Raw genomic sequence first — 27,500 nt, 5'->3', positions numbered from 1 at the left:
CCGCCGCCTCCGCCACCGTCCCGCCAGGTGAGACGAGTTATCGATTCTTATTCTATTGGTTTGTGTGAATGTTGTTTGTGTTTGATTGTTGGGGTAACATGTTAAAGAGTGCTGGTGATTTTGTGTATTGGGAGTTTGTTGTTGTTGTTGTTGTTGTTGTTAGTAGTAGTAGTAGTAATTGTTGTTGTTGTTGTTGTTGATGATAATGTAGAAATAGTCGTAGAATAGTAGAAGTAATAGTCGTAGGTAGTAATGGTAGAAGTAGTAGTAGTAGTAGTAGTAGTAGTAGTAGTAATATAAGTAATAAAGCAGCAGCAGCAGTAGTAGTAGTAGTAGTAGTAGTAGTAGTAGTAGTAGTAGTAATAGTAGTAGTAGTGTTATTATTGTTGTTGATATTGATATTATTACCATCATTATCATCATTATTCTTGCTATTATCATCACCATTGCTCTTATCATTACCATCACCACTATCATCACCATTGCTAAGTACGTCTGTGTGTGTGGCAGGTGGAGGGGCAGGGCGTCCTTACCTACCCTACCGCGGCGACCAGCTCAGCCCCGGCCAGCAGGTGAAGGTTCTGGCACCAGGCGGGGGCGTGGCGGTAGCTCGGGTGGTCACCTATCAGCGTGGGGGCCAGACTGCCAAGATTCATCACCACCACCACCACCTCGAGGCTGATGACACAGTGACGGTGGTGTTGATGTGTGAGCCTAACAGGTGTGTGTGTGTGTGTGTGTGTGTGTGTGTGTGTGTGTGTGTGTTGTTTTAAGGGTGTACTGCCCTATTTCTACTTTCTTTTTCGTGTGGCATGCATAGGGAAGGATTAATAGTTCAAATAGTAGTCGTCATAGTAGCAACATTAATAACTAGTAATAATGATAATAATAACACTAATAATAATAATGATCTTGATGTAGTATATATATATGTATTTGCAGTAGGTATTAATATCAGTAAGAATGACAGCAAATGTATTATAGTAGTAGTAGTAGTAGTAGTAGTAGTAGTAGTAGTAGTAGTAGTAGTAGTAGTAGCATTAACCTCAGTGTCACTCAGCCCCTTAGAAGAATGACACCATTTCAGATTGCAAGGGAGTGTGGTTACAGTGCCACTGGAGAAGGTGCTACTTGCCTGGCCCAGACCTTAGACACCACCACCACCACCACCACCACCACCACCACCACCACCCTCTGTGCCTTCCAGTGGGCATCCTTGCAAGTGCCACCAGGATGCCCCAGTACCCAAGCCGTCCAGTGCCAGTGCCAGAATGTTATGTAGGCACCAAGGGATCATTTATCTGCCTTATGGTGCTGTGTTCATGTTAAGGTGTAGGTGAGGCCCTGTATGTGATCCTCTAGGGAAGATGGAAGAGTGGGTGTATCTAGAATATCCCTAGATCTTGGCTGGTGTGTTAGGAAGCATGTGTACCAAACCAGTGTCTTTAAAAATGTCCATAGATCTCATAGACAAAATTCAGCCTTTACACTTGAGACTGAAATATCCCTGGATTGTAATATCAGACCTTTATGTAATGTTTCTAGTGTCCCTAATCCCTTCAGTACTGGGATGCATTTTACCTTGAGTTTTTGGGTACAATTAGAATATTCTATTACATTAGGGTCTATGCATGTCAAAAGATTAACAGCCACAGTCTTCACTATTCTAATCCACCCCACATAAGTTTCTGAAGCTGTATAAAGTCAGCAAGTAGTAAGCAGAATGAATATGGAAATGCATCCTGGTACTGAAGGGGTTAAAAGAGTCCCTGAATCTCATAGACAAAACTCAACCTTTAGATTCAGAGTTGCTTGAGACTAAAATATCTCTGGGTCACGATATCAGACTTGTATTTAAATCTGTAATACTTCTAGTGACCTTAACCCCTTCAGTATTGAGATGCATTTCTACCTTGATTTTGGGGTGTGATTAGGTTTTTTAATGCATTAGGAAGGGTCTATGAAGGTCAAAAGATTAATGGCCAGTCATTACTATTTTAATCCCAACATATGTTTCTGAACCTGTATAAAATCACCAAATAGTAACCACAATGAATATGAAAATGCATCCCAGTACTGAAGAGATTAAGAAGGTCTGAGCTGGTCATGAACAAAAGTGGTGTCTGGCAGAAGAATGAGGTGTGTTGTGCTCCTTTATGTCCCTGGGTCAAAATAGGTGTTATATTCATCAACTTCTCCAGGGTCGATCAGGGATAAATAGCCCCTAGGGAACTTTAAGGGCATCTCGAATACCAGTTTAGTTATACAGCGCTAAGGAGAGAGCTATTTCCCGGTGCCCTTATAATCCCCATAGCTTTATCACAGAACAAACTCAGAGGGAAGTAACAGGGTAGGTAGTGTGTCATGTGCTGTCCAGTGGGTGCAGAAATGTCCACAAGCCAAAGTGAGATAGACAAACAGGTTCTAAGGTCAATATATGTTATTACTCACTCCCTCAGTCAGAACAGGGTATGACAGTTAGCCTTTAGGGACAATTGTGTGCTTTCCAGTGCAAATCTTGAGTGTTGTGAGTTACTGAGATGTTGGCAGGAGGTTCTATATGTTGCTTAGTGTCTCTTTGTGTTGAAGTGTTGTGCTGGAGGTTAATTTAGGGCCAAAACAACAGGTGCTAGGAGGAAGTGAGAGGGTTGGAAGACCGGTTTTATTTCTGCATTAGTAGGAAGGAAAGGAAGGGAAAAAGGGAAGCTGCAGTTAAAAGAAAGATTAGTGATAAGAGAATAGAAGATGAAGATAAAAGAATACAAGTTAAAGATGAAAGGAAAGAACATGAAAGAGAGGAGGTTGTAAAAAGGAAATTAGCTAAGAGGAAAGAAATCAAAGTTATGAAGGAGGTTGTGTCTAGTCAAACAGGGCGTCTAGCAAATAGCAGAACATTCATACTTAAGCCAACAGAGGATGAGCAAGGCATCTGAAGCAGTGAAGAATATGGCAGAAGTGAAGGAAGTCAAGGCTAGAGAAGAACATTGATTCCTTTGTTGCTATTTGTCACACGATTCCGTCGTCACAAACACTGATATTTGTTTCCACAGATAGAAGTGAGGGTGGTGAGGTCAGCTGTTCATGTTCAGCTCCCAAGCGTTATGTTGTTATTCTGGAAGCTTATCAAGACATTTATTGACTGGCATTTGTGTTCATGTATCATTTTGTGTGCATTCTTTTCAGTATTAACTTCTATTTTTCCTTTTTTTTTTTTTTTCTTTTCCTATATTCTTATTTCAATACCTTGCCACAACATTTATTGATAGGCATTTATATTTATCAATTTTCTGCATTTATTTTCAATGTCTACTTTTATTTTGGTATTTTTCCTTCTTATTCCAATCTCTCTCTCTCTCTCTCTCTCTCTCTCTCTCTCATACATTCTGTTATTCCAATACCTTAAGACATTTACTGATAAGCATTTATATTTACTACCATTACCTGTACATTTTAGTATTTAGCATTAATTTGTATGTTTATATTTGGTGCACACATCTTAAGTACGTTTGCTACACTTGTATTGCATAATTGTCGTTTTTCGTTTGTCTTCGGTGGTTCTTTCAAAATAAAAGATTCATTCCACGCATTATTTCCTGGCCAGTGTGGAATTTGTCTGTTGTATGTGGAGGACAGTAATTCATGTGGTTGTTTGTGGATCATCTCTCTCTCTCTCTCTCTCTCTCTCTCTCTCTCTCTCTCTCTGTGTGTGTGTGTGTGTGTTATAATCATTACTACTGTTAGTGACTGTAGTATGAATAGAATGATGTTGACAAAAGTAGTAATAGTAATAGTTGTAGTAGTGGTAGGAATAGTAGTAGTAGTGGTTCATTTGTACCTCAATAAACATTTGTATACAAGTTCCATTTTGTATATTTCTCAAACATACACCAGCAGTTTTGTTTCATAGTAGTAGTAGTAGTAGTAGTAGTAGTAGTAGTAGTGGTGGTAGTAGTAGTAGTAGTAGTAGTGGTGGTGGTGGTGGTGGTGGTGGTGGTAGTAGTGGTGGTGGTGGTGGTGGCGGTGCTGGTGGTGAAAGAAGAACTAAAATGTCTGCTTCTTCTACATACATTTTTATCTTTATTCCTCCATCATTTACAAGTGTACTTTAGCTATTCACATATTTACATCTTGACTCGAGCAAACACAAAAGAAATTGTTATGTGAGGCGTGCATTATAGAAAGAACTAACCAACAATTATTAGCGAAGTTACATTACCAATTTCACACTAATTTTCAGTTTCCTCAAGGTTTATAAGAAAAGTCAACAACAACTTTACTGCAACACTGTATTGAGCGATAAACCACAAACACAAATCACTACAAAAACGAGACAAAAAATCATCTATCGTCAAACTTAATCTGTTCTTTCTCTTTACTCTCTTGACTCTCACTATCACTCACAACTCCCTCACTATCATCTTTCCTCTCACTCTCAGCATTCTCAGTCTTCAGGCCATCATCCTCCTCCACACCCTCATCACCACTCTTCGCTTCATCCACCACCCGCTGAGCTGCCTCGATGTAGCGGGTGTGTGCGTGGGTGTATTGCGCCTCTAGGACATCAGTTTTCCTCTCATCCATCTTGAGCTGAAGCAAAGAGGTTAATAGTGATGGAGGTAAGGTAAGGATCCATTGTAGTAAAAGATAAACAACACATTTATCTTGTAATATCTATCCATCAATCATGGTCAACTAAAACCATTAACCCCTTCAGTATGTACCAGAACATGTTTCCATATTCATTCTGCTTACTGTTTGGCAATTTTATACAGCTTCAGAAACTTGTGTGGGGATTAAAATAGTAAAGACTCTGGCCATTAATCTTCTGGCCTCCATAAACCCTTCCTAATGTAAATAAAATAGTCTTATCACACCAACAATTCATGGTAAAAATGCAGTCCATTACTGAAAGGGTTAAATTCCGAATGTACCTAATTTGTGGGTCATCTTATCTATCAAAATAAAGAAAAATAATATTTATCTACCAATAAAATATGTGTGTGTGTGTGTGTGTGTGTGTGTGTGTGTGTGTGTGTGTGTGTGTGTGTGTGTGTGTGTGTGTGTGTGTGTGTCTTAATTTCATAACATGAGAAATAAGTGTTGTGTTGTGTTCCTCACCTCCAGCTTAGCACTGTCCGTCATCTGCCGTGCTGCCGAGGCTGAGAACTCGCTGCCACTGATGAACGCTGCCATGGCTGTGTTCTCTACCGTGGCGCAGGCGTACATCAGCAGCAGGTTGAGGTCCTGAGGGTATGCACATGTATTTTTCATTTCCGAGTGGTGGCTAGTAAGTGGAGTGTGGTCTGGCTGGAGTGGTCAGGAGTAGTAAGGAGTAAGTAGAGTGGAACAGGATACCATTACTTTTTTTTTAATGTAAGAGGAGAAACTGGCCAAGGGTAACATTAAAAAAAAAAAAAAAAAGGCCCATTTAATTAGCAGTCCCCTTGCAGGTCCGAGAAACAATGTTAAATATGACCAAAAAGGTGAACTGAACATCAGGAACTGATTAAAAGAGCTTGGAGGAAAATAGTTAAGGGAAGAGCAAAGGAAAGACAGTGATGAGAAGAGGAACAGGAAATGGAGGAAATGGCACCAATCACTCACTCATTGGAAACACCGCCAAGGAGAAGAGAAGATGAAGACAAGACATACCCTAAGCTGCTGTTTGAGGGAGTCAGCCTGCACACGCGCTGCCACCAGCAGCTCCCACAGTCGGTCATGCTCCTCAGGGTGGCGCAGCATGACAGTGCAGTACTCCAGTAAATCTATCACCTCTTGCAGCTGTTTTCTGAGGAAGGAACAAAAGTAAATAAAAAAAAATAGGCAACAAACCTATAGATGGAATGGGGCAGGGGCAACACAGGTTTAACCCCTCACACAAACTTATATAGCAGTAATCACACAATTCATGGCAGATATACCATGATTCTGGTTTTCTTTCTCCAGCAAAGCCTGTACAAGCCTGACCACCTCACCTGTGCTGCTGGGCATGGTCAAGGGTGGCACGCACTGTCCTGTGGAGCAGCTGCATAGCCGAGTCCACCGCCGCCCCGCTGGCCTGCTTCAGGAGTGACGTGTGGGTGAGTGCAGACACCTCATTCATCTGAAAAATAGCACACTTTTACACTAATCTCTTCATTGAACTGAAATTTGCACTCCTTCACAGCTATCTCTTAATTTAACTGAAAAATACAGCCCCTTCACAACTATCTCCTGACTGATAGCCATGTAATAATGTAATAGCTATTAGATTTATTACACGGCAGTCTGTAAGGAGATAGCTGTGAAGGGGCTCTAGTTCCAGATGAGTGAGAGGTTGCTGTTTACTGAAATGACACAAACAGGTATGGGCAGAGCTTATGAGAGACCATTCTGAAACACTCCTACTACTAATGACTATCAAATGTCACATTGGTTTTCAATATTGCGTTTACTATTCTAGTGACATAGTGACATTACATTATTCAGAAGGGAAACACGAGAACGTAATAATGTGGCCTTTGAAATTATTGGTGAGAGCAAAAGGTTTATGAATATCAAGATGAAAGGAAGTTCGTACCTCCAGGGGGCGTGCCTCCGTCAACTGGTCGTCCTCGGGGTCCAGAAAGAGGCCGCCCTCACGCAGGCAGCGGGCGGGGGTGTGGCGGGCGGCCTGGGCACACAACAGCAGCATGGAGCCGCCCGCTGCTCGCCACAAACCATCCCTTCCCCACCTCCTATACTCCCCTCCCCATGCCCTGCTGAATATCCTGCCGCCCCTGCTGAGCCTCGCCACCCTACCCACCACGCCCGCACACCACGCCCACATCAGGTATTCAAGCGCGTCCCGTGTCTTCTTCCCGCACGTTTGAGTATTTCGCCTCCAGTAGGTTTGTTGTCCCGACACTCATGGCGAACGTGGGTCCCATGGAGAGAGAGAGAGAGAGAGAGAGAGAGAGAGAGAGAGAGAGAGAGAGAGAGAGAGAGAGAATTATAGCGTCACATGCAGTTTACATCAAGGTGGGTGGATGCATAATCGAAAGTCACAAAAGGTTTGAAAAAGGCGAACTAAGAAAGTCGCACCACCAATTTTCCGCGACTTTCAACATAACAGATGTAAAGAAATCTCAGCGGCTGGGACAGTGCACATCATGGTACAATAACTTCATTGTACCATGGTGCACATAGCGTAGCGGCCTTCCAGTTAGCCGCCCTTCCTAGAAAGGTACTTTATTTACCACTCAAAGTTTATACACACACACACACACACATACATATATATATATATATATATATATATATATATATATATATATATATATATATATATATATAATTTTATTTTTATTTTTTTCCCTAAAAAACAAAAATACCTTACTTTTTTATTATCAGAATAAAGAAGCTAGCCTCTACTGTGTGTATCAACAATATGGTACTAGGTCATAACAGTGAAAGCTCGTGTATATTCAATATATTGACGTAGAGCCCTTTGAAAGTAGTCCAGGCGCGCTGCAGAAGTATTTCTGAGTGAGGGCGACCCAAAGCGGACTGGAGTCACGGGTGGTGAAACCAGTGCCTGCCTTGCCTTCCCCTCAGCACCACACACACACACACACAGTCACACACACACCGCGTAGTGCAGTGGTTAGCACGTTCGGCTTACAACCGAAAAGGCTCGGGTTCGAGTCCCACACACACACACACACACACACACACACAGCATCACCTTATGTTCAATGAAAATCAGGCCCCACACACACACACACACACACACCATCTATACAACGAGAGATAGAGGAATACACACACACACACATATGCATCACCTTATGTTCAATGAAAAACAGGGTAATGCACACATACACACGCACGCACGCACACGCATACACAATAATTTTATGCCCAATGAAAAGCACGTCAAAACACACACACACACACACACACACACACACACACACACACACACACACAGCATCATCTTATGTTCAATGAAAAACAGGCTAACACACACACACACACACACACACACACACGTATAACACAGTAAATCATGCTACATATAGACGAAGAGAGCCAGGAAGGCAAGGCAGCTGGGAGGTTCCGGCCATCGTGACGTCACTGCCCGGTGGGGGTCGCTGGCTGATGACGTCACTGCCTGGCTGATGACGTCACGGCCCTGGTCTGGCCCGGCCCGCTTGGCGGGATTATATACGTTACACAAATCATTTTGAAAATGACTCCTCGGAAAAACGCCGCCAGACCCAAATGCTTTACATATTCTGATTTGGCACATACTTTAACTAACATCAAAAATATAAAGAGATTCCAAATCCTAGTAATATCAGAGATTTTTCAAAAGAACTATAAATAAAATGTTGGAACCTTGACCCCTTACAAATTTTAAAATGCCTCCCCATTCTCACTTCAAAGGAACGAAACACACTTTAGTAAATATGAAGAGTCTTTTCCAACACTTTAGAGTGAGTTAGAGGCAAAAATAAATAATTCACAGGGGTACCAACAAAACTATTGTTGGAACATTAACTCCTTTAGAAACAAATCTACTCTCCATTAATTACACTAAATAGGAAAGCGTAACGCTTAAAAACACATCAACTATTTTTTGAAAACAATAACAACTTGATACTGGCTCAAACAAAAATTTTCCCTGGACGTTCCTGAAAATTTGGCGCCAAAATGCGCCCTTATTTAACACAAAAATAACGCCAACAACAACATGCAGCACCTCATACACGCACGGAAAACACTTCAAACACAACGCAACACTTGTAGAAACCATCAAATCTTACTATTGACCTCAAATAAACTATCCAGGAATAAAACAAAATAATAATCCTGGATTCTGGGCAGGTCGCGGAGCCGGGATAGGCATATCCAAGATGGCGGCGGATCTGTGAAGGGGTTGACCCCCTCTTGTACATCACTTAAACCTTCACCAAACTTGAACCTGGCCATGGCGGCTGTGTCTCAATGCTGGATAGGAAAGCTTAGGGCGCGGCAACATGTTGTGGTAAGACAGGGCTATAATATTGAGATACAAGGCAAGAAAAGGCTAATAAACGAGGAATGCATGATGGCGGCGGGGTCTGTTGCCGGGTGGGTCCCCCCCCTCTGCCTCACATAAAACCCTTCACCATACACAAACCTGGCCAGAGTGGCTGACTCTGAACGCTGGATGTGAAAGCTTAGTGACGCGGCTGCATGTTGAGTCAAGACAGGGCTATAAAAGTGAGAAATAAGGTAGGTTAGGTTGATAAATAGGGACGGGCCGGCCGCCACCTCGGTCGTTTTGTATCAATAATTAGCTAAATCTCAATGCAAAAAGCTAAATGATAGCTAAGTAACTTCGAAAATACACAACTAACGAATAATAAAGCTTAACCTCCTCACTCAGACCTTTAAAATGGCATGGAAGGCATTTGATGATTTTTCCTCAGTTATCCCTTGGATGTGACTCGCCTCAACTGCACACGGTAACGTAGTTTTGCCTCAGTGCTTCTGTTTCGTGCTTTTTTTTCCTAGTAATATACTGAACACCGGTGTAGTATTCTTATTGTCACAAGAACCTTGTAAAACACTTGAAATCCCCGTGTCACCTTAACCAAGGCCTTTTGAGTGTAGAACTCTTGTTAATATGTCACTAGAATCGGAAAAAAAACTCTTACATCCAGTGTCTACTCAACCAGAGGGTTGACCAGAGTTGCTACACCACTCGCTTCCTCACGCAACGAAAGACTGAAAAGGACTGAGGATGAATGAAGACAATGAGAGCCTACAGGGTGAGGCGCGAGACTGGAGAGACTCGTGACACTGACACCACTGCCTGGGTCAGGAGTAGTAACAGTTGTCATTTTTAACTATAGCTTGTCATTTGAAAAGGAAAGTTAGCTCTCAGAGTGTTATTGATACCACTGCATAGATTTTTTTTTTTTTTACGGCAAGACCTATAGCGCCTGTAGGCACACTTAAAGTAGGTATAAAGTAATGTGAGTCTTGGTGATTGATCACTGTTGGAAAGGCGTTCATTAACTTAGATGATATTTTGATCAACAATGGCTTAAACAGGCTACTGCTTATTATGATACGTTTGTTTCTTCTTAATGTAACAACCACTAAGCGATGTGTCTGTCTGTCTCCTTCCATCTGAAAAAAAAAAAAAATTGGCCCTATATGATTATTTTTATTCAACTGACGCCATCACAAGACCTGAAACACGAACTATTCATGTCTAACTTAAAACAACAAAATTCAAAGAATGAATAGTTATGTAGTATATATTTACTATTATACATTTCAGCGGTGGACAAACTGTGTTTTTTGCAGATATCTCCTAAACGAATCGTTGGATGAGTATGATATTTCAACACACTACCTTGAACATCCGTTCGTAATTTATGGTTAACATACCACAGTGCTATCTATATGTGTTATGTGAGGAGTTTACTCGTGAAAAATAACACAAAGCCGACGAGTCATGTTGACGCATTCGAAAGAAAGTGTGCCCCCCCCCCCCCACACACACCCAAACCATTCCTAACCACTACTGTCTCCCCCGTCTCGGAAGTTCTCGGCCTCTTTATCCCTCCTCTCCTCTCCCTAGCTCCTCGCCTCCCTCACTCCTGTGTCCCTCCCTACTTCTCCCACCACTGTATTTATACATCATAATGTTCTGTAAGTGTGTATGTATAGATATGATTATTAACGAGTATGGTACAATTTCATGAAGGCAAGAAGTGGTTCACGTTGATAATTACTGTACAACAGCACGTTTACGTGTAGTATATAGAAGAGCCATGTTTGCAGTCGCTTCTACATAGACTCAATACTTTGTTAAGTGGTCCGTCTTACCTCACCTTCCCACACACACACACACACACACACACACACACACACATATATATATATATATATATATATATATATATATATATATATATATATATATATATATATATATATATATATATATATATATATATATATATATATCAAACCTTCACCACCTATACACATCTTGTAAATGCTTACATATATATATATATATATATACATATATATATATATATATATATATATATATATATATATATATATATATATATATATATATATATATATATATATATATATATATATATATATATATATATATATATATATATATATATATATTTAAGCATTTACAAGATGTGTGCAGGTATGGTGAAGGTTTGATAAATGTGGCATACGTGTGTGTGTGTGTGTGTGTGTGTGTGTTTACATCGGTCGTCTGCTGGTCACCCAGCCAGTCTTCCCCATTACGGAGCGACCGTATCTTCGGGTAGGACTGAGACCACAACACACTCCACACACCGGGAAAGCAAGGCCACAATCCCTCGAGTTGCATCCCGTATCTATTTACTGCTAGGTGAACAGGGGCCACACATTAAGAGGCTTGCCCATTTGCCTCGCCGCTTCCCGGGACTCGAACCCGGCCTCTCGATTGTGAGTCGAGCGTGTGTGTGTGTGTTAATTTGGGAGTTTTTTCAAGTTTATGTGTTTGTGTTGATTTGAGAGTTTTCCTGGTTTTTTTTTTTTTTTCTTTCTTTCTGTGTGTGTGTGTGTGTTTCACACTGACGAGACAGCCAGACATTACCCTATGGAGCGAGCTCAGAGCTCATTATTTCCGATCTTCGGATAGGTCTGAGACCAGGCACACACCGGGACAACAAGGTCACAACTCCTCGATTTACGTCCCGTACCTACTCACTGCTAGGTGAACAGGGGCTACACGTCAAAGGAGACACACCCAAATATCTCCACCCGGCCGGGGGAATCGAACCCCGGTCCTCTGGCTTGTGAAGCCAGCGCTCTAACCACTGAGCTACCGGGTGTGTGTGTGTGTGTGTGTGTGTAATCTGTCATCATCACCACTACTACTACTACTACTACTAATAATAATAATAATAATAATAATAATAATAATAATAATAATAATAATGACAATAATAACAATAATGATAATAATAATAATAATATTACTAATACCATCACCGCCACCACCACGTACCATTATTTTAGCCCCCAGGCTGTTTTAACTGAATAATAATAATAATAATAATAATAATAATAATAATAATAATAATAATAATAATATCAATAATATTAATAATAATAACAATAGTAATAATAATAATAATGATAAATGTGTTTGCCTTAGAGAAGTTTTTTTTTTTTTTATCACGCTAAAATGTTGGTCGTAATAAGTCGCAATAAGTCGCATCCAAAAAACATCGTAAGTTGCGCCCAGGGTCTCTCACCCAGCTCTGATCGAGTTTACGTGTCTCTTGTAATTATGTTTCCGCCATTCTACTTTCCTCTGTGACTTCATCCTTACCAGTTTTAATCATCCTCTCCCTCCTGTCTTCACCTCTTTTGTTCACGGATTGGTCACTCAGTCTCACACTACTTGGCAACTCTAATCAGTGTGTGTGTGTGTGTGTGTGTGTGTGACGGGCGCCGCTATTCACTTGTGGTGGTCCCTTGGCTGGTGGTGGTGGTGATTGTGGGATGCTTGTGTGTTCGTCAGTGTTGCGGATCAAGTAAGGAATTATGGTGTGTTGCTATAGTAGAAGTAGTGGTGAAAGTAGTAGTAGTAGTATAGTGTTATATGTTGTAGTATAGTAGTAGTAGTAGTAGTAGTGGTAGAAGTTACATGGTTAGTAGTGATTGTAGTAAAGATATGTATGTAGTAGTAGTGGTAGTATATATGTGTAGTAGTAGTAGTAGTTATAGTAGTGATTGTAGTAAAAATATGTAGTAGTAGTAGTAGTAGTAGTAGTAGTAGTAGTATAGTAGTAGTGATAGTGTTTGTTGCTGTTGTTGTTGTTGTAAATGTATATAACGATACAAAATGTTTTTCATCAATATTATAAGATTAAGTTAATTTTGATAGAACACACGAGTGGTATGTGTGTGTGTGTGTGTGTGTGTGTGTGTGTGTGTGTGTGAGAGAGAGAGAGAGAAAAAAATTCCTTGGGTACTCTCATGTACCATAATAACACGTCCTTTTGTGCAGATAAGAGAGGGAGAGAGAGAGAGAGAGAGCGGGGAGAAAGAAGGGAGGGAAGGAACGAGTCTCACCAGCTGGTTTACTCACCCTGGTTAGCCACCCTTAGCTCCCAAACCAGAAAAATACAACGAAGAGTAGGGAAAAGGTAGCTAGGAAAATGGGTACGCCAGTCAACTTTAGATGTAGATTACTGGATGATTGTAACAAACTGTGAGTGAACTGGAATGTGTATCCATTGAAACTGTTCAGAAATGCAGGATATATTATTGTGCAGCAAACAGCAGCACATGTGTGTATGCATATTACTCCACAAAGTCGTACAGAATGTCTCCTAAATGACTGTGAAGGGCTGATTTGAAGTCCGTGTTTAAACAGTTCTAGAGATGAGCCGAGTCAGTCATTTGTGTCATGTCTTTCTTTTTAGTTATTATTATTGTTTATTAATATTATGTTGTATACTATTATGTTTATAGGAAATTCTCTCTCTCTCTCTCTCTCTCTCTCTCTCTCTCTCTCTCTCTCTCTCTCTCTCTCTCTCTCTCTCTCTCTCTCTCTCTCCTGCATTTTAATAATTTAGTTCCTTCTCCTCCTCTTCCTAATTATGCACATTCCTCAATCCTCTTCGCTTATTTTCTACATTTCTTTTCTTCTTTTCTACAACTTTACTTCTTTCACCTCCTCTTCCTCCTTGTCTCAATTTTCATTCTTGTCCTTGCATTTTGCGGTCTAAGAGAGAGAGAGAGAGAGAGATTACATGTATCTCTCGTCCTTGCTCTCCCTCGTCTCCTCTCACCCAGCTCCTTTCCTCTCCCTTCCCTCTTGCCTTCCTTTCCTCTTCCTCCCCGGGTCCTCTGTGCTAGATCTGTACAGTTGCCAATTTGAGTATTTTTATGCTTTCCTTTAACTAACCACCCCTGCCATTATGCTACAATCCCTATTTTTTTTTTTTTCTAATACTACAACTACTACTGTCTAAACGTTAAATTATCACGTGGCGTCATCTGCAAAGACAGTGGCAAAATGTTACTAGTAGTGACATCAGTGAAAGTAACGGTGGTGGTGGTGGTTGTTGCTAGGCTTATCCCAGGAAGATGGTATCAAGTATTTGGTGATCTGAAGGAACTTGGGGGAAAGCCTAACAGTTGACAGGTCGTGTTTTCTCTGTTATACCCTCTCTCTCTCTCTCTCTCTCTCTCTCTCTCTCTCTCTCTCTCTCTCTCTATATATACGTTCTTTTTTGTATCTTCTTCCTTCAGGTTGCCATGGACAGCTCGACTAGTGAGACTGAGGTGGTGAATGGAAAACTTGAGAAAGTGCTTGTGGTGAAGGAAGAAGAGGAAGAGAGAACTGACAAAGTGAGGAATGGCAAGCTGATAAAGAACGGAGAGGAAGAGAAGGGCGAGGTGAAGGACAACGAGGATGCATCGGTGGAGAAAAATGATGATGATGGTAGTAATGATAACGAAGAAGAGGGGTGAAGGGCAACCAAGAAGAGGGCAACAAAGAGGAAGAGAATGGTCATGATGAGGAAAACGATGATGATGATGACGATGATGAAGAAGAAGAGGAGACGGTGATGGACAACCAAGAAGAGGACGAGGAAGACGAAGAGGAGGAGAATTTAAAGGAGCTGGTGCTTGATCTTGTGTTTCTTCGAGACCACTTCCTTCCGGGCGCTGAGGGGGAAGTACCGCTGGCGTCGTATGTGAAAGGATATGTAGAGCTGAACAAGTGAGTAAATTAGTAGTAGTAGTAGTTGTTTTTGTTGTTGTTGTTGTTGTTGTTGTTGTTGTAGAAGCTGACCTGTGTGACACCGAAAAAAGTGCGCGGTATCATCAAATCATAAACTTTTGTCACACGAACTTTGGTTACTTCCTCCCACACATTGAAAATACTCTTATCTTTCGTATATTTGTACCTTTTACGCCCTTGTATTCTGCCCAAGTGTTTATATTGCCTAATGAATATCTATAGCATCTTCAAATACCTGGACATGTTACTGAACCTGACAGTGCGCGGTTCTCAAATTTTCAAGTGCGTCATGACTGGAGTAGTATTGACAAGAACTACACCATACATGATAAAATACTAATTAACCCTACCAAACATCTAAAGGTCTTTCAAAAATAACCCTAATAAGGCGTTTTGAGAATATGAATACCGGTTTTGTGGAGTTATAAACGGTAAACAGGAAATCTACTTAACGCATGTCCTGTCCGAAAGAGGACAGTGCCTACGTCACACATGGGGACCGAACGTCATCACCTGACCACAAATTAACTTTCATATTCACTGGCTCATGCACTCATTATCCATTCACTTCAAGATTTTTTCTAGTATCTCTATCGGTATGCTTGTTTTTTTTTTTTTTTCCTGTCTGTCTCTTTCATTCTTTTCTTCTTTTCATTCTTGTCGCAGAGTCGCAGAGTCATGTTCAGAATGGATAGCGTGGGGCTGGCTGGACATGCGCTGTATACCAATTTATATTCCTTATTCTATTCCATTTTTCATTATTCTGACATGAACGTTACTGATAATACATGTTTAGAAAGAAAATGAGCTATTATCATGCATAAAAGCAACACGTGTTAAAATGTTTTACAGTAACGAGTGCTGCAGGATTTTGGTAGTAATGAGACATGCACAACTAAATGAATGGAAGATGAGTGAAATAAACGAATGAATAGATCAATAGAGTGAGTGGCTATACAAACTTCATTGGCTCTTTCAGGTTTATCAAGATGCTGGGATTGGCCTACCACTTTGTTGCCTACGACGTAAAGATGAAGGTAACTCTCTCTCTCTCTCTCTCTCTCTCTCTCTCTCTCTCTCTTAGATACATAAATCAATAAAATACAAAATATTAACAGCTAAGTAAATAATAGATAGGTAATTGTTCTACTGATAAATTAAAAAAATAAGGAAATCTCTCTCTCTCTCTCTCTCTCTCTCTCTCTCTCATGAATTTTCACTAGCTATATTCTTTGCAGTTGGCGACGTTACAGAAGAAGATGGCGGGAGCGAACGGTCAGTATTACATGGACATGAAGACAATGATTAAGTATGAGACGGAGAATGACCTTATCGAGCATCAGAAATCCATGTCTGGCACCGAAGCGCTCCTCATGTTGCACCGTGGCCTAGGTAGGTGTTGGTGGTGGTGATGCTGGTGATGTGTTATTTATATGTTCATTGGTGTATTTAGCTTATGTATTAGCTTTTTTTTTTTTCTTTTATTCATCTTGTTTATATATTTATTTATTTATTTATGAGATCATATGGTGTAGAAGTTTGTGTTGGCAAGGTGGTGGTGATGGTGACCTTATGACGGGAGAGAAAAAAAAATAACGAACACATTATTTGCATTTTCATCACTCAAACATACCAGAATCTTTTATTAATGCATAAAACACTCTTAGTTCACAATGACAACGAGTTTCTTATACGATTCCCTTTCTCAAATACTCTAGGTACTTTAGAATGACAAGGACTTTCTTACAAGCTTCCCTTAATTCTATGTAGAGTTTGCACGTGACTTCATGCTGGAGTTATTGAAGGACGAGGAGTCAGAGCTGGGTGAAGTGGCCTCCAGGATTTACTTGTCCACTACGGGAAAGTACCACCCGCCCCTACTGAGGACACCCTTCTCTCTCGTACTGAAGCTGCTCCCCTGCCGATCTAAAATTAGGAGAAAGGTGTGTGTGTGTGTGTTACCTTGTTTTATTTTTACAATAGTGAGTCAAGCAAGGTTACAGTTTTTAATGCCAAATTATCTTGCTTTGCTGATTAATTAAAATATACATTGCTTTCCTTACCTTCATGGACGTTGAATAATAGAAAATAAAAAGCACGAAAGGAAAATATGAACACTAATCAAGAATGAGTACCAAAGATTAATTCACTTTCATTTTCACTGATGGACTTAAAACAATTCATAACAAAATCAAGGAAAATAACATATAGACCCCTAATTTAAGTATTTTCTCTGGTGGTGGTGGTGACAGGTAGCAAAGGAGAATGAGGAGGTGGAGGAGACCCTGAAGAAACTGCTACCTGAAGCCATTAGTTCAGTGACAGAGACTTACAACGCGTGTCAGAAGATGTTTAAAGACCACGACCTGCTCACCTTTAAATGAAAGACCCTCTCTGCTGGGACCTGCTGGGGAAGGAAGTATAAAAATGAGGAATTGAATATAAGGAACCAGGGCTGTGACATTCTGAAGGAGTAGAAGAAGGAAGAGGAAGATTTGTAAAGATGACCAAAATAGATCTGTGTTAAAAGAGATAATTAGCCAAATGGGAGGGAAATAAAATAAAATTAGGAAATATAAGAAGGTAGAGGGGAAATTGTGTTTGGTTAAGATAATATGCTGATAAGAGATGGAAGATAATGGATAAGTGATAAATTGTTAAATAGAAAAGAAGAGAATTTGCCAGATGGAAAGGAATATAGAAGAAAGTAAGGAAATATATAGGAAGTTAAAGGGGAAAATAAGCTGAGTTAAGATATTATGCTAATAACAAATGAAAGATAATGGATAACATAGATTGTGGTAGAGAGAAAGGAAGAGAGTTTGCCAGATGAAAGGGAGATAAAAGAAAATTTAGAAATATAAGAAGGAAGAGGAGAAATTGAGTTGGTTTAAGATAATATGCTAATGACATGAAAGATAATGGATAACTGAGAGATTGTGTTAGAGAGAAAGGAAGATAGTTTACTAGATGGAAGGAAATAATAATAGAAAATTCAGAAATACAAGAAGAAAGAGGAGAAATTGAGTTGGGTGAAGATATGTTAATGATAAATGGAAGATAAGATATGATATATTTACATGTTCAAAATGATCTGTGAATTATGGTAAATATTAATGATGTCACTGTTGTAGATGGTATTTGTACTCATAATTGTAAATGTACGGAATTTATATGATATCTATTTTTTGTATGAGAGAGAGAGAGATAGATGCCTGTGTGTGTGTGACTGTGTGTCTTCAATCAAGCGTGAAGTATTCTCAAAGATGCCACTTATTAATCTACTTTTTAAGCCTGAATTACACTGAACAGTATGGATAGTAGCATATATGGTTTACTATTCACTCAACTGGTACCTGGTTTTGTAATGTACTGTAATGATTAGTTCCTAATCTGGTTTGGGTCGCCATGAATAAATCTTGCCATTTTATCTAACCTTTCCTATCACTGCTGGACTTTTTCTTACAATCTGCTGGACTTTTCTTACAACCCCTCTCTCTCTCTCTCTCTCTCTCTCTCTCTCTCTCTCTCTCTCTCTCTCTCTCTCCTCCTTTAAACTTCAATTCCATACAACTCTCCTTTATTTCTATCATTTTCACTAGCTAAGTCATTTTAGGCATTCTTGTTCTCTTACCTCCCTCTTTCCTTCTCCCTAGCTCTCTCCCTCCTTTCCATAGGGAGTTACACTAGTTAACACTTATCAACTATGCAATAAGAACTTCCTTTTATTATTTTGCTTATTTGGTCCTGTGTTTTCCAGATAGCTTTTTTTTTTTTTTTTTTTTTTCCTTTTTTTTATGTAGAATCTTCATATGAGACTTGACTATCTATTAACAACAGTTAGAAGTTTCAAGTTATTCTTCAAAAGTATTCCACTATTGGAACTAACATTTTTTAATTCTCTGAAAGTTAATTCTCAAAGCACTAATTAACCCTTTCAGTACCAGGACACATTTCCATATCCACTCAGCTTGCTATTTAGTGATTTTATACAGCTTCAAAAATTTATGTGTGGATTAAAATAGTGAAAACTTAGGCCATTAATCTTCTGACCTCCATAGACCCTTCCTAATGTAAATAAAATTGTCTAATTACACCAAAAAAAATCATGATAAAAATGTGTTCCAGTACTGAAGGGATTAAAGGTTGACAGGAGTGACCATTGGTGATGTGGAAGACAGAATTAATCTTGTAAGAGAACCTTCAAGAACAAGATATATAGAGGTTGCAATAAACAACCAAAGGACCAGAGTCTTTTGTTATCCCTTTCACTCATCTTTGACACAGAGATGATGACAAATCAGAAGGAGGTCTTTAAAGGGATACACAGTTTTAACCAGTCTTCCCCCAGTTCAGTGCCACTCCCCAATTCCATGTAGCCCTCCCTAGTTATTCCTCATGGTTTCAAAGTCTCTCCAGTGATTTCTAGATCCTAGCCAGCCTCCCCAGTTCCATCCAGGTCTCCCGATGCCTCCCCAATCACAGCCAGCTCTCCCCAGTTTTAAGTAGACCTCCCCAGTCATTTCCCAGTTACTCTCCATACCTCCCAGTTTCAACCAGCCCTCCCCAGTCATTCGCCAGTTACTCCCCGTCTCCCCAGTTCAAGCTAGGCCTCCACAGTCATTCACCAGTTACTCCCCATGCCTCCCCAGTCATAGCTAGCCCTCCCCAGTTCCAGCCAGCCCTCCCTAGTCCCAGGTAGTCCTCCCAGTTACTTCCCATGCCTCCCCAGTCCCAGGTAGGCCTCCCCAGTCCGTCCCCAGTTCGTAGCGGGCGCCGATGGTGACGTCACGCATAAACAAGGAGACACGGCGGCGGCGCGGCATTAATGGCGGCGGCCTCCTCCTGCATCTAGCTTATTTCACACTCCTGCACGTCTTCCGCAGCTCACACCTTGAGGGATCCGCCACGCCTGGGACTGTGGGAGCCCCTGCGTGACGTGTGTGCCCTTGGGGACCCCGTAGCATCCCCTGAGGGCGGATGGTGAGGGAATGTTTACATGGTGTGGGAAGGCCATGGTCAAGCCAACTTCAGCTCTCACGCCCACAGTTTTTTTAATTTGTGACCCCAGGGAGAGCCGCTCCCAGGGATACGTGGCCTCAGGGGTGAAGGACGTGCCCCAGGGGAACACCGAGCCGTCATGGTAAGCCCCGGGGGTCTGTGTTTGGGAGGTGGTGAGTGAATTGAGTGGGGTTGTACTGGGGTTTGTTGGGGTGACTGGGGTGTGTGTGTATAACTACCCTGTGTGTGGTGCTCGAGGCTTCCCCCAGAGGCCTAGTCTCAGCACCTCCGAGGGAACGTGAGTGCAACACCTGGCTTGTGGTGATGACCTGCCTCGGCACCACCATCTCAGTAGGTCTAGTTTTTTTTTTTTTCGTATTTTGAGTCCAGTTCTGTTAGGTGGAAAAAAATCAGTAGGCTGGGCAAGGCTGAGCAGGACCAAAGTAGGTGTGTTTGCTGTTTTGTTTGCAGTATTCTTGTTTCCCTGCTGACCTAACCTAACCTGACCTGACTTGACCTTACCTGACCTTCACTGTTTATTCTCCTGGAGGTTGTGTGTATAGCTAGGCCACTCTGCCCTCACCACTACCAAGCCATTGTTTTAACCCCATCAGTATCGGGACATTCTCTGCCCTCCGAGGTTGTCCTGACTCCTGCTTTATCCCAGTTTAAAAGACTTCTTGCCACTCATCCACGGGACAGTCTGAATATTAATTACTCTTTAAAAAATGTTCATCGCTTACAACACATTCCGCAGTATTTTGTATCAGCTTGCATCATTGTTAGTAGAAATATCTCATTCTACTGTGGTGTGTTGGCATGTTTGGAGCTCATCCTGGAAAAACGTTTTCATATTCATTCCGTTTACTATTTGGTGATTTTATACAGCTTCAGAAACTTACGAGGGGATTGAAATAGTGAAGATTCTGGCCATTAATCTTTTGACAACCATAGACCCTTCCTAATGTAAATGTAATGGTCTAATTGTACACAAATATCTAGGTAAAAATATGTCCCAGTACTGAAGTGGTTAACAGAGCAGTGGTTCTCAAAATTTTCTTGAGTGAGTACCACTAGTAGGTCCTACATAATGCCTGCGTACCACCTGGTGTCAGAAAATTTCAATTCCAGCAAAAATTTATTCACACAAATGAACTAACAACAAGGAATACAACTCAATGTAATTAATGCGAGGGAGGCATCCGTTTCTTCTCCACCAGCTGATCCACACCAGATTATCTCCTGTCAGGCAATGATTTTTTTTTTTTCTGAGAAATTAGCTATTTGATTTTATTTAATTAAGAATTGCATATTATCCCAAAAGTGTTCATGTTCCACCTAAAAGCCCTCAATGTACCACAGATGGTACATGGACCACGGGTTTGGAACCACTGACTTAGAGAAATTTTATCATCAAAAGTTCATTAGGAAAAGTGGATGTTTAGAAATGTCTAGTTATGTAAAATTTAATGTTGTGGCTTTTTTTTTCTATATACTTATTTATTTATTCACTTATTTATTAATTAAGGAGGAGTACCAACCAAGAGCAACAAAATGGTAACAAAAATAGATAAAGACTTGAGGCTGACCAAAGTTCTGAGGTGCCACTCCCCAACTAGATATGAAAGCAGTACGCTGAAATTTATTCTTTCCTGGTTATCTCAAGTTGGGACTGCTGCTACCATGCTATTCTAATTAAACTAACCTAACCTTACCATACCTAATCTAACCTAACCTAACCTAACCTTACTTCACCTCACCTCACCTCATCTTAACCCAAACAAACCAAATCTAATTAAACCAAACTTGACTAAATTAAATCTCACCCATCCAAATGAAACCTTATCTAACTAAACCAAACAGAAAAGATAGCCCAACCTGCTTTAGGTGGATGACTCCTTTCGGTGACGGAGATAAAGATATAAATGAATGGATAAAAGATAAAAAGCCTGAAGATAAGTAAATAAAAAGGCTAATGAAGTTCTCAGTGTTATGTCAGTACCCCTTTCACATTTTGACTTATCTCTCCTTTTCTTGACGGATGACTCATATCTATATTGTGATAAGGATAGAAAATAAATAGATAAATAAAGAAAAAGCCTGAAGGTACATAGATAAAAGGCTAATAGAGTTTTCAATGTTAAGCCAATACTCTATTCTTTTGTGTTTTAATGTTGGTATCTATCCTCTTCTTCAAATGGGCGACTCATTTCTAGACGGGATATAAACAAACAGATAAATAAATAGATAAAAGCCTAATAAAGTTTTTCAATGTTATGTCAGTACTCCATCCTTTCACATTTTTAAATAGGTCTAACTCTTTCTCCTTTTCAGACGGATAACTCATTTCTAGACGGAGATAGGGATAGAAATAAATAGATAAAAAGCGTAATAGAGTTTTTAATATGTCAGTACTCTATCCTTTGACATTTTTAACTAACTCTATCCTTTTCAGACATGACTCATATCTAGACGGAGATAGGGATGGAAATAAATAGATAAAATGCGTAACAGTGTCTTCAATATGTTGGTAATCTATCCTTTCATATTTTTAACTATTCTTAACTCTATACTTTTCAGACAGATGACTCATTTCTAGACGGAGATAGGGATAGAAATAAATAGATAAAAAGCATAATAAAGTCTTCAATATGTCGGTAATCTATCCTTTCACATTTTTAACTATTCCTAATTCTTTCTCCCTTTCAGATGGACGACTCGTTTTTGGATGTCAAAATGGAGCTGGGGGAGGAGGTGCGGAGGCAATGTCACGACCCCCACCTGGCCCCCACGCCGGTGTTGCTGGCGCGGCGGGAGGTGGCCAGCAAGCACCCCCGCACCACCACCACCACACAGCTGAACCATGTGAGCGAGGAGATGCTGGTGTACCGCAAACACAGCCTCCTCTCATGTCAACTCCCCGGCGCTCCCAAGTCGACCTTTCTTATGGTGTTCAGTCCTGATGGGTGAGTGTGTGTGTGTGTGTGTGTGTGTGTGTGTGTGTGTGTGTGTGTGTGTGTGTGTGTGAAAGATTTGAAGTGCTAAAGTGAGTGATGGGTAAAGAAAGAAAGAAAGAGAGAAAAAAAGCAAGAGAAGCAACACTAACCATAAACACGTGCTCAGGTCAAAGGTCGCGTCCACCCACGGCGACCACAACATCTACGTGAGTGAGGTCAACACGGGCCAGTGCATCTGTACCCTGGAGGGACACCCAAGGACGCCCTGGTGTGTGGCCTTCCATCCTGCTTCCAATGAGATCGTGGCTTCAGGCTGTCTGGCGGGAGAGGTGCGGGTTTGGGACCTCAAGGTGGGTGTGTCTGGTGGGGTGTAAAGGTGTGTTAGGGGTGTGTGGGTGTGTCTAGTGGGGTGTAAGGGTGTGTTAGTGGTGTGTGGGTGTGTTTGTGGGGTGTAAGGGTAGTTTGGTGGAGTGTTGTGGGTGTGTTTTGGGTGTGTCATGGGTCTGTGGGTGCATTTGCAGGGTGTAAGGGTAGTTTGGTGTGGTTTTGTGGGTGTGGATGGGGATGTGGGTGTGTTTGGGATGAGGGTGGGTGTGTTTGGTGGAGGTTACAACCTTGAAAACATCTTTAAAAACACCACTAATTTCCACTGCAACCTGCTATGCTATCACTAGAACCTTGAAAAACACCATTGAAAACCACACTAACATCCACTGTAGCCTATTAACCCCTTCAATACTGGGACACATTTTTACCATGAGTTTTGGGTGTGATTAAACACTTTTATTTACATTAGGAAGGATATATGGAGGTCCGAAGATTTATGGCCAAAGTCTTCACTATTTTTAATCCCCACATAAGTGTCTGAAGCTGTACAAAATCACCAAATAGTAAGCAGAATGAATATGGAAATGCATCATGCTACTGTATTCTCTTAACCTCACTAGCACCATGAAAACACCACTTATCTCTGTCTGTGTGTGCAGGGCGGGAGTGAGGTATGGACAACTGAGAAGAACACAGTCATCGCCTCCCTCGCCTTCCATCCAACTGATCAGGTGCTGGTCATCGCCACCTACAATGAGATCTACTTCTGGGATTGGTTTCAGCCTCAGCCCTTTGCCAAGATATGCACTGCTGATGAGAAGGAGAAAGTCAGGTGGGTGTGGTGTGACTATTGCTGTTACTAGAACCACGAAGATACTTGAAAATGCCAATAACTTCCTCTAGAACCTGTTATATTATCATCAGAACCTTGAAAAATCATGTTAACTTCCACTGTAGCCTGTTGAATATCACTAGAACCTTGAAAACACAAATAACTTCCACTGTAGTCTGTTAAACTATCACTAAAACCGTGAGAACTCCAATAACATTCACTATAGCCTGTTAAATTATCACTAGAACCTTGAAAACACAAATAACTTCCACTGTAGCCAGTTAAACTATCACTAAAACCTTGAAAACTCCAATAACTTCCATTTGAACCTGTAAACTATCACTGAACCTTTAAAACACTCTTCAAAACTCCAATAACTTCCACTGGAGCTTGTCAAACTATCTCTAGAACCATGAAAACACTCTTGAAAACCACAATAACTTCCACCACACCCTGTTGAACTCTAGAATCACCAAAACACCCTTAACCCCTTCAATACTGGGACACATTTTTACTTTGAGATTTGTGTATGATTAGACCATTTTATTAACATTATGAAGAGTCTATGGAGGTCAGAAGATTAATGGCTTTGATCTTCATTATTTCAATCCCCTTATAAGTCACCTGATAGTAGGCAGAATGTATATGAAAACATGTCATGGTACTGAAGGGAGTTAAAAAAAAAAACCTTGCTATAAATCTTACAAAAAGCATTTAGATAACTTTCCCGTCAACTTAAGGCAATACAGTAACAAAAAATACATCCTTTACCGCATCAATTCCCGTGAAAAAGGACCCCATAGCACAAAAATATTACAGATACGTCAAATTCGACCCACTCGGACACAAGCTGATCACGGGAATAGCCAACATGCCACACGAGAGACCAGGCTCCCCGTCCACCCACCATGTCCCCTCGAGGTCTGAGTTGGTGGAGAGGGAGCAGCGTTACAACCAGCTCTCCAGTCAGTACCTCAGCCTTGTGTCCCACCTGGAGGCACTCACTAGTTCCTCTGTTGCTGGAGCTTCCCTCAATCCCAATTCCTCTTCCTCCTCTCGAACGGTAAGTAATGTTGTGTTTGTCTTGTTTTTTCTTGTTTTTTCTTGTTTTTTTTTTGTTAGTAATGGAGTTTCTCTCAATGCTAACTCCATATCCTCCTCTCAAACAGTAAGCGATGTTGTGTTTTTCTTCTTTTTTCTTGTTTTTTCTTATGTTTTTTTGTAATGAGTCTTATTATGGGTTTATCATCTTTGTTGTTGTTTGCCTGTCTAGAGATGCCTGTCGTTTTCTTTACTTTATCTTGTTTTTTTAGTTTGTTTTTGTTAGTGGTGGAAATAATGGTTCTTGTTTCTTATTTTCTTTGTTTTGTCTTCCTTTTGTTTGTTTGTTGATTTTCTTTGTTGTGTATTTGTGCAGTGATGTCTCTCATTTTCTTTTCTTTGTCTTGTTTTTAGTTTGTTTTTGTTAGTGGTGGTAATAATGATGGTTCTATTGAATTTTTCCTTTATTTGTTTATTATTATTATTATTATTATTATTTCTGTTATTTTTGTCGGAGGTGGAATAATTACGTCTCTCCCTCTTTTTTATTGATCTAGTTGTTTGTTCTTATTTTTTTTACTTTATTATATTTTCTCTAAGTTTGTTTTGTTTTGTTTCACTTTGATCGATAGTTACATCTCCCTTTTTTTATCGATGTAGTTATTTATTATTATTATTGTTTACATTGTTATATTTTGTTAGGTTAGGTCTTAAGTTGTTTTGTTTTAGACTGATTGATAGTTGTGTCTCTCCCTACTTTTATTGGTCTACTTATTATTGTTATTGTTTACATTATTATATTTTATGTTTGTGTTCTTTTGTTTCAGATTGATCGTGGCACAGACCCCATAGAACTTGGTGGCAGTGCAGCACGGCAGATGTCAGAGGAGCGCAGGGGCGGCACCAGTAGCAGTGGTGGTGGTGGTGGTGGCGCCAGCGGTGGTGGTGGTGGTGGTGGCACCAGCGGTGGTGGTGGTGGTAGTGGTGGGAGTGGCAATAATAATGGTGGTGGTGGTGGTGGTTGGTGGTGGCGGCAGTGGTGGTGTTGGTGGTGGCAGCAGTAATAACAGCCATGGCCAGCAGGTGAGGCAAGCAGTCTCTCTCTCTCTCTCTCTCTCTCTCTCTCTCTCTCTCTCTCTCTCTCTCTCTCTCTCTCTCTCTCTCTCTCTCTCTCTCTCTCTCTCTGTGTTGTGTATTTGTGTCTTTACATCCTGATTTCTGCACTACTTTGGTGTGGCCTTCCTCAGTGTACCTTACTGGCATACTGCTGTGCCTACTTATTGCTTACTTGTATATTTAAAAACAATGTGTGTGTGTGTGCAGTGACCTGGACTCTTCACTCCCTACAGGACACAGCAGCCGAGACAGCACGGGGCAGCAGCATGTGGGGTGGGGCTGGGGACGGGGCAGCCAGTGTGGAGTCAGAGCGGGGTGGCCTGGGGGTGGGTGAGGGTGAGGAGCGGACGGAGGAGTCAGCCAGCCTTGGGGCGGCACGGTCGCTGCGGCAGATAGTGAGCGATGACAGCGCCTCGTCCTCCAGCCTGGACTCGTCCTCCTCGGCCACCAGCGGGGCGAGCCGTGCCTCAGAGCGCAACACTCGCCTCTCCCTGCTGTGGACCTCCCGCCTGCACCGCCTGGGCCAGGACCCTGATGCCGCTCCCCTTGAGGGGGCGCCCTCCAACCCCTGGGAGCCGCGCCCTGACCCTGCCGCCCCAACCCCCAGTGAGCCGCGCCCTTCACAGGCAGAGGAGGAGGACACTCCCAGCGGTGGGGACGCCCCTTCCTCAGGGTCACGCTTGGACCGCAGCGGGGCACTGTGGGGCTACTACTTCACCCACTCAGAGCGCCCCGTCATCCAGGTGCGGCGGCCGGCACGGGACGGCCCCAGGACACGGGGCACGACCAGGGAGCGGGGTGGTGGGACGCGGGAGGATACCCCTAGCCAGGCTGCGGCGAGCGGCGGGACAGGGCAGGACCCTCCTCGCCGTGCACAGCCTGTGGCGCCCCCTACTGCCGACACCTCAGAGGACCCACCTGACCCCATACAACCCCCACTCCCCCCAGACTCCCCACCTCTCCTGTCTTTGCCTCCCCTCCCTCCCCCCATTTCCCTACCCAATCTATCCTACATCCCTCCTCCCCTCCCTTCTGGCCCCCCACTGCTTCCTATCCCCCCACGACCCTCTCCTCTCCCCCGCACCCCCAGTGGAGCGTCCCAACCCCAGCGACCCGCCCTTCCTGCGCCTTCCTTCCCGCAGCGACCTGGACCTGTACCCCCCACTGCCGCCCTCCCCCCTCAACTCCCTGGCGGACCTGTCTGCCGCCCCACACACCTCAGCGGAGCGCGCCCGCACCCTGGCACGCCTCATGCCCTTGGGCCACTCCTCAAACCTGCTGCCCCGCCCCTCACACTCCCTCGCCCACCCTGTCAGCTCTCTGCATGGCACACACACCTCCCCGCCCTACCAACGCACGGACCACTCCTCCTCCTCCTCCTCCTCTTCCTCCTCCTCCGCATCCTCCACCTCCCATCTCTCTT

At 41.9% G+C, this 27,500-nt stretch overlaps 5 protein-coding genes across 10 annotated transcripts in view; 4 read left to right on the top strand and 1 right to left on the bottom strand.

The window, feature by feature from the left end:
• The window catches only part of LOC123499995, a 14,759-nt gene extending 10,898 nt beyond the window's left edge, over positions 1-3,861 (top strand). Inside the window, exons 7-9 of the mRNA XM_045248569.1 lie at positions 1-27; positions 511-721; positions 1,088-3,861. The exon at positions 1-27 is cut by the window's left edge and continues 108 nt beyond it. Of these exons, the coding sequence (XP_045104504.1) occupies positions 1-27; positions 511-721; positions 1,088-1,151 (302 nt within the window). The 3' untranslated portion in view covers positions 1,152-3,861. The remainder of the gene's footprint in view (positions 28-510; positions 722-1,087) is intronic.
• A 188-nt stretch (positions 3,862-4,049) lies between these two features.
• LOC123499679 lies at positions 4,050-7,223 on the bottom strand. The gene is made up of 5 exons (XM_045248060.1): positions 6,560-7,223; positions 5,976-6,103; positions 5,653-5,788; positions 5,119-5,244; positions 4,050-4,587 (listed from the first exon to the last, which is right to left on the bottom strand). The coding sequence occupies exons 1-5, from the start codon at positions 6,806-6,808 to the stop codon at positions 4,339-4,341; spliced, it is 888 nt and encodes a 295-aa protein (XP_045103995.1). The 5' UTR covers positions 6,809-7,223; the 3' UTR covers positions 4,050-4,338.
• On the top strand, positions 6,674-18,233 carry LOC123499701 (ceramide-1-phosphate transfer protein-like). Of its 3 annotated transcripts, none has more exons than XM_045248121.1 (6): positions 6,674-6,811; positions 14,308-14,782; positions 15,783-15,840; positions 16,042-16,195; positions 16,574-16,746; positions 17,056-18,233. In XM_045248121.1, the coding sequence occupies exons 2-6, from the start codon at positions 14,628-14,630 to the stop codon at positions 17,185-17,187; spliced, it is 672 nt and encodes a 223-aa protein (XP_045104056.1). In that variant the 5' UTR covers positions 6,674-6,811; positions 14,308-14,627; the 3' UTR covers positions 17,188-18,233. The 3 variants fall into 3 exon arrangements, with proteins under 3 accessions (XP_045104056.1, XP_045104040.1, XP_045104048.1); XM_045248105.1 differs by lacking the exon at positions 6,674-6,811 and adding an exon at positions 12,463-12,581; XM_045248113.1 differs by lacking the exon at positions 6,674-6,811 and adding an exon at positions 12,502-12,594.
• Positions 18,234-19,466: 1,233 nt separating this feature from the next.
• LOC123499671 (activating molecule in BECN1-regulated autophagy protein 1-like) lies at positions 19,467-26,447 on the top strand. Its single transcript, XM_045248047.1, has 7 exons — positions 19,467-19,946; positions 22,514-22,770; positions 22,928-23,111; positions 23,748-23,920; positions 24,740-24,983; positions 25,789-26,044; positions 26,311-26,447. The coding sequence occupies exons 1-6, from the start codon at positions 19,944-19,946 to the stop codon at positions 26,023-26,025; spliced, it is 1,098 nt and encodes a 365-aa protein (XP_045103982.1). The 5' UTR covers positions 19,467-19,943; the 3' UTR covers positions 26,026-26,044; positions 26,311-26,447.
• The window catches only part of LOC123499656, a 13,974-nt gene continuing 12,825 nt past the window's right edge, over positions 26,352-27,500 (top strand). For all 4 annotated transcript variants that reach the window (XM_045248015.1, XM_045248023.1, XM_045248032.1 and 1 more), the window contains exon 1: positions 26,352-27,500. This exon is cut by the window's right edge and continues 280 nt beyond it. In XM_045248015.1, coding sequence (XP_045103950.1) covers positions 26,480-27,500 — 1,021 coding nt within the window. In that variant the 5' untranslated portion in view covers positions 26,352-26,479.

The sequence above is a fragment of the Portunus trituberculatus genome, chromosome 8 (assembly GCF_017591435.1).
Source record: "Portunus trituberculatus isolate SZX2019 chromosome 8, ASM1759143v1, whole genome shotgun sequence".
NCBI classification, from domain to species: Eukaryota; Metazoa; Arthropoda; class Malacostraca; order Decapoda; family Portunidae; genus Portunus; species Portunus trituberculatus.
The sequence above is the reverse complement of the archived record's forward strand: the minus strand, read 5'-3'. Positions and strand labels throughout refer to the sequence as shown.

What these genes read in the sequence shown, in the direction of transcription:
- LOC123499679 (XM_045248060.1), bottom strand. Translation starts at nt 6,808, where the DNA reads ATGTGGGCGTGGTGTGCGGGCGTGGTGGGTAGGGTGGCGAGGCTCAGC. An exon ending in CGGAGGCACGCCCCCTGGAG is followed by an intron (nt 6,104 to 6,559) that starts GTACGAACTTCC and finishes GCTATTTTTCAG; the next exon opens with ATGAATGAGGTGTCTGCACT. An exon ending in CCCTCAAACAGCAGCTTAGG is followed by an intron (nt 5,245 to 5,652) that starts GTATGTCTTGTC and finishes GCATACCCTCAG; the next exon opens with GACCTCAACCTGCTGCTGAT.
- LOC123499701 (XM_045248121.1), top strand. Translation starts at nt 14,628, where the DNA reads ATGGACAACCAAGAAGAGGACGAGGAAGACGAAGAGGAGGAGAATTTA. An exon ending in GGATATGTAGAGCTGAACAA is followed by an intron (nt 14,783 to 15,782) that starts GTGAGTAAATTA and finishes TGGCTCTTTCAG; the next exon opens with GTTTATCAAGATGCTGGGAT. An exon ending in CATGTTGCACCGTGGCCTAG is followed by an intron (nt 16,196 to 16,573) that starts GTAGGTGTTGGT and finishes AATTCTATGTAG; the next exon opens with AGTTTGCACGTGACTTCATG.
- LOC123499671 (XM_045248047.1), top strand. An exon ending in ATGGTGTTCAGTCCTGATGG is followed by an intron (nt 22,771 to 22,927) that starts GTGAGTGTGTGT and finishes ACACGTGCTCAG; the next exon opens with GTCAAAGGTCGCGTCCACCC. An exon ending in GATGAGAAGGAGAAAGTCAG is followed by an intron (nt 23,921 to 24,739) that starts GTGGGTGTGGTG and finishes AAAATATTACAG; the next exon opens with ATACGTCAAATTCGACCCAC.